The 9,464-nt window shown below is 53.5% G+C and overlaps 1 protein-coding gene across 1 annotated transcript in view; it reads right to left on the bottom strand.

Moving 5' to 3' along the window:
* Window positions 1-9,464, bottom strand: part of KCNK3 (potassium channel, subfamily K, member 3) — a 54,857-nt gene that overhangs the window by 243 nt on the left and 45,150 nt on the right. Inside the window, exon 4 of the mRNA XM_010840691.1 lies at window positions 3-801. Within this exon, the coding sequence (XP_010838993.1) occupies window positions 3-801 (799 nt within the window). The remainder of the gene's footprint in view (window positions 1-2; window positions 802-9,464) is intronic.

Genomic DNA, 9,464 nt, shown 5'->3' with positions numbered 1-9,464 from the left:
GCGTGTCGCTGTAGCGGCCGCCCCCTCCCGGCGATGAGTGGCTCTGCTCGACGCACGTGTCGGACGTGGAGAGGTCCCGCGGGATGATCATGGGGATGGAGTACTGCAGCTTCTCGCGGCTCTTGTACCAGAGGCACGAGCACATGGACTGGAAGTGCAGCACTTCGGCGTAGACATTCCGGAAGCCGCCGCCGCCGCCGCCCGCTGCGGTGGACGAGGCGGTGTCAGTGGTGTGAGCGCTGCCGCCCCCGCCGCCCGCGCCGCCCGCGCCGCCCGCCTGCCCGTTGCGCGTGAGCAGCGCGCGGTGCTCGGCGTCGCGCTTCTCGTCCTCCGCGTTCATGGTCATGAAGCGCAGCACCACGAGGTTGAGGAAGGCGCCGATGACCGTGAGGCCCGTGAGGATGTAGACGAAGCTGAAGGCCACGTACTGAGGCTGCGTCTGCAGCGCCTGGTCCTTCTGCAATGCCACGTAGTCGCCGAAGCCAATGGGGGGGAGCGTGATGAAGCAGTAGTAGTAGGCCTGGAAGAAGGTCCAGTGCTCGTAGTAGGAGAAGGCAGCGGCGCCGATGCACAGCGTGCTGATGCACGAGAAGAAGCCGATGAGCACCATGTTGGCCATGGACACGTCTGCGCGCCGCATGCCCAGCCCCCGCTTGGCTCGGTGCAGCAGGTACTTCACGAAGGTGTTGATGCGCTCGCCCAGGCTCTGGAACATGACCAGCGTGAGCGGGATGCCCAGCAGCGCGTAGAACATGCAGAACACCTTGCCGCCATCGGTGCTGGGTGCCGCGTGGCCGTAGCCTAGGGGAAAACGGGGCAAGAGGAGAGAAAGCACATGCTGATGGGGCTGCCCTTCCAGAAACCTGCCTCCCTTCCCCCTGCTCTCTCCTCATCTTCTGCCACGGTGGTGTGGAGTCTGGCCTCTTTTTCCCGACAGGGAAGCCTGGCCTACTGCAGCCTATGAGGTCGCAAAGAGTCGGACACGACTGAGCGACTGAACTGAAGAAAAGACAACACACAGTTATGGGCGCATCCTTGTTCCCAGGCACGGTGCTAGTTCCTCACTGATGAATTTTCGTTTATTCTTCTGATCACTCCCTGGGGGTCGGTAGAGAGGAAGAGGAAGCAGGGAGGGTTAAGTGCCTTTCCAAGGTCACGCTGTTTGGAAGCAGAGCAACCTGCCTTCAAATTAGAGTCTGTTTGATCAAAGACCCGACCTTTTTCTATACCCAGAAGAGGAGCTGACTGATGCTGCTGTTGGGAACTTAGTCATGGATAGCATGAAGAGCACTGGCGAATCAGTTGGGAAACCTGGCTTCTAGTTCACTGCTTGTGGGCATTGGACCTGTTCCTAGTCCTCTCCAGGCCTCAGTTTCCTTGACTATAAGGGAGGAGGTTGGACTTACTGAGTTCTGACATTCTGGAATTCGATGTGAAGGGAGGGAAACTGGGTTCCTTGATGAGTTCCTTGCTGCCAGCTAAAGCTTGGGGGGTAGTTCCCCACTGGGGCTCCCAGAGGCAGCCGGCCCACTCGTGTCACAGAAGGGGAAAGGAGACAGTCCCCTCCCCCCATGAATTAGTGCTCCACAGTCCTCATCAGACTCTGTCTGGGGCCCTGTGGTCATCCTCTGTGCCTGCCCCCGAAGTACCATCTGTCCTTATGGGGAGGTGGTGTTGCCTTTGTCAAAGCAAGAGCCTTCCAGGTGTTACTATCACCAGGCAGGCAATCTCAACCCATACCATGCCCACCCTGCCCTTCAGTCCTTACCCAGCCAGGAGCCAGGCAGAGGCAAAGCCTCCCTGTGAGCCAGTTATCACATGGCCTCAGTTGAGAGTTCTGCCTGGAGGACTTCCCTGATGGTCCAGTGGACAAAAATCTGCCTGTCAATGCAGGGGGCACAGTTTCGATCCTTGGTTCGGGAGGATTCTACATGTGTTGGAGCAACTAAGCCTGTGTGCCACAACTACCAAGCTGGTGTTCTAGAGCCTGCAGGCTGCAACTCCTGAGCCTATGTGTTGCAACTACTGAAGCCCGTGCGCCTAGAGCCTGTGCTCTGCAACAAGAAGAAGCCCCTGCAGTGAGAAACTCGATCAACATAGCAAAGCGTAGCCCCTGCTCACCACGACTAGAGAAGTCCTGTGCACAGCAGCAAAGAACCAGTGCAGCCAAAAAAAAAAAAAAGTTCTGCCTGGAGACACAGAGGTGAAAGGACCCTGGATGGAAACTCTGAAGCCATTGGCACAAGTTCTGGCCCTGTCATTAGTGGCTGTGTGACCTTGGGCAAATTACTCCCCCTCTCTGAGCTGGTTTCCTCATTTGTAAAATGATGCCTACTGGTCCTGGCCCTGCTTCCTTCACTGGGTTATTAAGATACTTATTACTTTTATCAATAGATTATTATAATAAAGTAATGCTTTCTATTTCCCCCTCCCTTCTCAGCCTTACCAAACTTAACCAAATGCCTCTTCTTCCCTGCAGCCATCCTGGATTGCTCACAGCTGGAAGCAATCCCTGCCTTGAGTGGCACTGAGAATGTTCAGCTTTGAAGTCCAGGCCCTGCTCTGTCACTCAGGTCCCCCAACTACATATGAACAGCTAATATTGGCTTGGGGTCTGTGGGAGTGGACATTGCTGGACCTTGTCATATTCCTCCCTACCTGCCCCCCCTCCCACACACATTGCCAGCCAGGCCTGTGGGGTATGCCCCAAATTCATTTGGTGAGTTGATGGCAAAGCGGGATGCCATCTTCCCTGGTGTCTGATCTGCATTCAAATCCCTACTCTGCTATGGACTGTGTGTGTGTTTCGTTTGTTTGTTTGTTTGTTTTAAAACTGTCTGAGGAGGACCTCCCTGGTGGTCCATTGGTTAGGACTCCTTCCACTGCAAGTGGCATGGGTTCGATCCCTGATTGGGGAACTAGGATCCTGCATGCCACTCGAGGTGGCCCAAAAATAAAAATAAAAAAACCTCCCTAGCCTTAGTTTCCAACATCTGTTAAATGGGGCTAATAACTAGCACCTGCATCACAGGGCTTTAGGGGCAAAATAAGTGAGAGAATGTGTATAAGGCACTTAACATAGAGTCTGGTACATATCAAGTGCTCGATAAGAGCTCACTGTGATTAATAATGAATGAAGCGCCAGGTTTCCTCCACATTTCCAAGAGATCACCTGGGCTGGTGGACAGCTCAGTTCCAGTAAAGTCAGCATCGCTGTGAATCTTAAAGCTTAGGGAGGTCTGGGGTGCGTGAAGTTGCGGGCTGCTCTTAGATTGGGTTCCCCTGCTCCCCAACTATGGTAGCTGGTGACTGTCATCCCTTGCCAGGAGCCTAGATAGCTGAGCTCTGGAGTCGCTGGGCCTGGCCTGTCTGGGCCCCAGCAGGGTGAGAACAGATTGTGCCCGCCAGCTTGGCCACGGCAGCCAGACCACAACTCACCTAGACAGCTGGGCGGGCCCCGAGCCAGAGCAGCTCCTCATCCTGTCCTTCCCTGTCCCCCAGCAGAGGGTGTTGGGGAGAGCCTGGCACTGTGGCTGGGGCTGAACACAGATTGGGAGGCATGGACCAGCCTTGGCTTGACCACATGCTGGCTGTGTAACCCTGGGCAAATCCATTCCCCTCTCCGGACCCCTCTGGCCTGCTCTACACTGTGGGGGTTTGAGCTTCAGCTGTTAATTCCTACCCTGGCCATCACCACTACAGCTGCCGTCAGGAGTAAAAGAGAGAGAATTCCCTACTGCTCCAGGGATTAAGACTCCATGTTTCTGTGGCCAGGGGCCCGGGTTTGATCCCTGGCCAAGGAACTAAGACCCCAAAAGCTGTGTGGAGCTGCCAAAAAAAAAAAAGTATAGCAGAGACTGGACATGAAAGTACTTTGGAATTTGTGGAGTTCTCGAAGGAAGGAGCAGTGAGCGGATCTCACAGGGGAAAGCCGGCCTGAGAGTGTAGTCCTAAGGATCAGGAAGTTCCCGTGGGGTCAGGCAACTGTATCCCACCGTTTGAAACATATGCCACTGTCACCACTGCCACATCGTCTTGTGTTTGTTCATAAGCTGGGACTGTTCCTGATCCTCCATCCTTTAGGAAAACCCAATGCCTGCCTGCCTGGCAGCCTCAACGCCCACTGTGGCTGCCCACAGAGCCCCCCACCCCCACCACAGAGCCTCTTGCTCCTGCTACAGCCACTGTCCTGTCCAGGGTGGCCCCTGCCTAGACATGCCTCACACTCTCAGTCAGATGCCCTCCCTTCCTACCACACTCTGAGGCTTCAGATCTTATCCTTCAGATACATTTTAAACTTTAATGCTCAAAAACTTCCTACAAGGTCGTTATTATGACTATCTCCATTTTTTATGGTTGGAATAATGAAGGCTGGAGAAGCCTCGTGAGTTGGCCAAGGCCTCTAGACACTCTGACTCATCGCTCATTCCAATGCCTCAGAGCCAATTTATCACCCAGAAAGGCAACCAGGATGGGAAACTGAGGCCGCAGAGAAGAGCATCCCACTAGGAGCCCTGTCCCTGGACACTGCCCTGAGCTGGACGTGGGAGAAATGGCAACAGGGGTGCGATGCCAAGGCATTTGGACGCTTCTCCAAGCATCGGGCCTAGGCTCAGTGTGCCCCCGCCCCTTCACCCGTTCTATTGTCACTGGGGGAAAGAGCGAGGGAGCTGGGAGGACCTGCTGACGTGGGCACCCAGCTTGTAGGGGTGCCAGCTGGGGTGGAGCCTCTCCCTGGGGGCCCTGGAACTTCTGGGAAGTAACTGGGCGTTTGGCAAGGCCTGTCTGCCTGCCAGAAGGCCAGCCGCCTGCTGCAGTGCTCGCCCCCATCAGGCTTGGGTTTATGAGGGAGAGAGGGACTAAGGGAGTCCCCATTTTCTCCTTCCTGTCCAGCCCCACACATCTCAGGGTGAGGGGCTCCCTCTGTCCTTGTGTGACCCTGACACACACAGAGGCTGTGCTCTGGGGCTGATTCTCTGAGGGTCCTCCCTCACAGTACCTGATGACCTGCCAGCCAAAACTCTCATCCTGACCAGGAAGCTCAAGCCCCTGTCTCTCAGAGTGCTGACTGGGGCTGCGCCAGTCCCCTCTTCTCCCAGCCACCTTTTCTGAATCCACCATAGACTTAACGATCCTCAGAGCCAGAAAAGTCCTTACTGACTATATGGCCTAGTCTTTATGTTGTACAGATGAGGTAATGGAGGCCCAGAGAGGGAGAGTGACCTGCTCAAGGTCACACAGCTAGCGAATGGCAGAGCCAGGACTATAACCTGGGATATTCCATCCCAAACTCAATGCTCTGGCCTCTGGCCTCTGTCTCAGTATAACCAACGTTGACCTGTTCATTCAACCAGAACCCAGCAGCCCCTGCTTGGGGGCAACCCAGCTAAGAGATGCCTAGAAACCTGGCTGGAGCATAGAATTTACCTGAGGAAGCCAGGTGGCTGGGTGTAAATAGTCATTATGAATATTTTGAGACAACAGGAAAAATTAGGTGGGATGGGAACCTTGGGGCCTCAGTTCTTCTCTTTTCTTCCCAACATCACCAAGGGGCTCAGAAATTTGCTGAAGCTCTGTCTTCCAGGGAGACGCAGAGGGTTGGGGTCCAGCCCTCCCTCTTACTGAACTTTTTCTCCCTGTGGCCTGTTTCCTTCTAATCAAAACACAAATAACCAGCCTGAGCCCTTGGTAATGGCCTTGGCTGGGTTGGACTCAGCGGTGTGGTCCCATTGACCTCACATGCCCGCAAGCTTGAGTGCCTGACCTCTCACTCTTGGCCTAGCTGGCAACACGGTTAGAACGCCGGCCACAGCCTTGGGTGGAAGTACAGTATGGGACTTGGAGACTGGAGATCAGGGACTCTGACCCGGCTCTGACCATAACCAGCTTGTGCCTTGGGCAAGTCCTTTTTCTTCTCAGGGGTTCAGTTTTCCTCATTTGTGACATGGAAAAATAGGATAAGATAAAAGGTCCTCACCTTTCCACCCTGGCTATGGATGCCTTTCTTTTTCGGTTTACCCACTCATTCATATAGTCTAAATTTTGAAGGATTTTACATACAAAATATAATATGTTGATCAGTACAGTGTAGCTACTTCCTAGAATAGGCACTGAATAGATAATTGTGAAAAAATGAATTATTTTCCCATCAAAATTAATTAGAAACACATTTGCCAATCAGAATTTCTGATTAACATGGGATAACTGATTTTAAGAGACTGAATTAAGTTATTGTTATGCTTTTTAAATAATGAAAATGGATATTTCTGTTTTCTACAGGAATCTCTGCAGTTTCGTGGGACTCCAGCCTCTGGAGTCAACGAGATTTCAACTGTGACCAGGTTATTTAATCTTCTAGGTGCCTCAGTTTCCTCATCTGTAAAATGGGAATAATGATGCACTGAATTCATGGAGTGGCTATGGGGATAAGTTAGTTGACTTAAAATGCTCAGGATGTTGTGTGTTTAGTCACTCAGTCATGTCCAACTCTTTGCGACCCCATGGACTATAGCCTGCCAGGCTTCTCTGTTCATGGGAATTCTCCAGGTAAGAGTATTGGAGTGAGTTGCCATGCTCTCCTACAGGGGATCTTCCCAACCCAGGGATCAAATCCAGGTCTTCTGCATTGCAGGCCAATTCTTTATTGTCGGAGCCATCAAAGAAGCCCAGGGATGTTGGAATCAATAAATATTAATCATTATTATGAATATGTGGGGAAACATCAAGATTAGATGGTTGTTAAAGTTCCTTTCAGCATCCACATTCTGAGATCAGTGTTGCCCAAAGGTGGATTTCCTAGAATACTAATTTCATGGACTGTTAATAACTGTTGGGTGAGAAAAGGGTTGCTTAGTTAAATTAAATTGCAGGGAATGCTGAATTCAACTGGATTCATTGTCATTTAAGTGGAGGCTATATCAGAGCCCTACACGTGTTTGTGAGCAAGGTCAGAAAGTTGGGAGAATGTGCTTACGTTTTCCTGCTTATGTAACCTTGGAATGCTTCTCTTACAGTGCTTATTGCTGGACAAATGTTCCTTGGAGCAACAGTTTGGGAAACATTCTTCTGTAGCATCAAGAACTCTATAGTTCCTTATTCCAGGTCCCTGACTTTGAGATTCTCTGGTGTCCCGCCTCTGGTTGGCCCAGCCCCTCTGTAGATTAGAAACACACAGCCCTTGGCAATGCCTAGCTGCAACCTGTTTCTGGGTTCCCCGCAGACTTAGTTATCTAATGTAAATACGGCCCTGGCCAGGCTGATGTTTGCCCTAAGAGAAGGTGGATGAGGTGACCTGTGGCCAGAGATGCCCCCAGGCTGTGCGCTCTGGGCCAAGCTGGGCTGATGCAAAGCTGCACGTGGGGAGGAGGTGTGACCTCAGGGTGGTATCTGGGCCTGGTAGGACAGCCAGAGAGGACTGGGGGCTCGAGAGAGACAGGGCAGTTCCTGGGGACTGGCTGTGAGATCCTAGGTGCCCCCGAGGGGGTGGGGCTCTCCTGCTGGGCCTGCTGAGGGCCCCTCAGAAAGGCCCGCAGAGGACTCGCAGGCACAGACAGGGAGCTGCCCCCTCCGTACAGAGGTGGCAGCGGTGTGAAGCCAGGAAATAGGAATGGAGGTGCTGCTGGTGCCTTTGGTGTGTTAAAGGAGATGTGGCGGGAGGAAGCTGCCAAGATTGCCCAGGCCTTCGGGAGGGAGGCAGGAGAGAGGCTGCCCAGCCTGGTGGAGGTGGGGCAAGGAGGCAGGCCTCCTCCTTCCATCCTCCAGAATCCGGCTCAGACCTCGCCTTTTGCAAGAACCTTCATAGCACCTTCCCAGGGCTGGAGGCGCCTCTCCCTCTGCCTGGCTCCCAGGCCTAGATTTGTGCAGAGGAGCTCTGCAGGACTCTGAGCTTCCGGAGGGCCTGCAAGTCCCCTTGGTGTCTGGCACAAGGCCTGGTGGGTGCAGCTGCTCAGATAACGCTGTTCAGCCCAGACAGCTGAGAAGTATGAGATGTGGATGAGAGAAACCTCCTTTAGACACCCAGGGTTGGGGGAGGGCAGGGAGGAGAGGCCATTGTGACTCACAGCTCCTGCTCTCCCGGTGGCCCTCAGGACCCTGCGAAGTGAAATCAGCTTCAGGGCCCAGAAGGAATCCCCTCTGTCCCAGGCCTGGCTAAGGCCTGAGGTAGGCCTGGGAAACCACTCACGCTTCAAGGATCTGGCCTGGGAGGAGGGACCAGTGCGCAGAACCGGGTCTGGAGTTTGTCCCCCTCCAGGCCAGAGCGCCAGGGAAGGACAGTTCTCAGGCACAGCCCCCCTCCCTCGGCCCTGCCCCTCTCGAGGGCCTCTCTTCCCATCTTCCTGGCTCCTCTTCCAGCTTTTGTCTCTACTGCCCACCATGGTCCTCCCCCTTCTCCACCTTCCTCCCCAACTTTCCCCTGTTGGGGCCTTCTGCCCTCTCCTCTTTCTCTCTTTAAGCTCGCTCCCATCCACAGGTGCCCCATGACTCTGGCTCAGGGTCTTCTGATGTAGGACAGTCCCCCTCTTCCCCCCTCCCCAGGCCCACATGGGATTAGGGGGAGTTGAGGAGGAGGGGCGGTGCTGGTGTCATGGAAAATCGCCGCGGCAGCCAAGGTCAGTGTTTGCAGACACAGCCTGGCCTGAAGCCAGGCCTGCCTCCCTGGCCAACTCCCTCTGGCCTATCCCAGAGGCCAGCTTTGCACAGGGGCCCTCAGAGGCACCCCAGGGCTGTTCTGGGTCCCAGGGGCCAGGGAGCCATCCGTCCTGGAGTATGGGAGACTATGTATTTCAACTTGTTCTTTTTACAGATGGGTAAACTGAGGCCCAGAGAGGGGCAAGGACAGAGCCAGGACTGAAATCCAGGGCACTCTGATCTTGCTCAGTCCTCATTGCAGAGGGGAGCCCTCAAAAATCTGTTCTGGTAGGACAACGAAGAGTGAAGTTTGTTGTAAGTGTCCATTAAGTCAAAGGCTAGCTTGAGGTGGGTGATGGGGCCGAGAGAAGCAGACCCAGATGATGAAACCACGGTCTTCGACCTCAAAACACCTTCTGTTTGAAAGCAAATCAGATGCAACATCTCAGGAGAAGCACTTTGAAACCTTCAATGCCCCATCCAAAGAGAAGGTTGTTTTTACACAAATTATTAAGATGCAAGGCAAAAGTGGGAAATGGTTCAGGAAGAGTTTAAGATGGAACCTCAGGGAGAGCTAATGGTGAAGAACTCCAGTTCAGGTATCAGGAAGGGCTTCACGGAGGAGATAGTATTTGCCCTGATCACTGAAGGATGGGTGGGAAATACAGGGCTCTGATGGAAGGGAGCTGCTAAAACAGACACAATGCTGGGAAGACACGTGGCATGTTAGGGGCAGAGAAAATTAACCCAAGGCTGAGTGGCATTCTCACTAATGGAGGGTGAGGGGGACATGACCAGACTCTCTCAAGAAGGCAGCTACATTATACATCTCAAGA

The sequence above is a fragment of the Bison bison genome, unplaced genomic scaffold (assembly GCF_000754665.1).
Source record: "Bison bison bison isolate TAMUID 2011002044 unplaced genomic scaffold, Bison_UMD1.0 scf7180017864145, whole genome shotgun sequence".
NCBI classification, from domain to species: Eukaryota; Metazoa; Chordata; class Mammalia; order Artiodactyla; family Bovidae; genus Bison; species Bison bison.
This window is presented reverse-complemented; position numbering and strand designations above follow the sequence as displayed.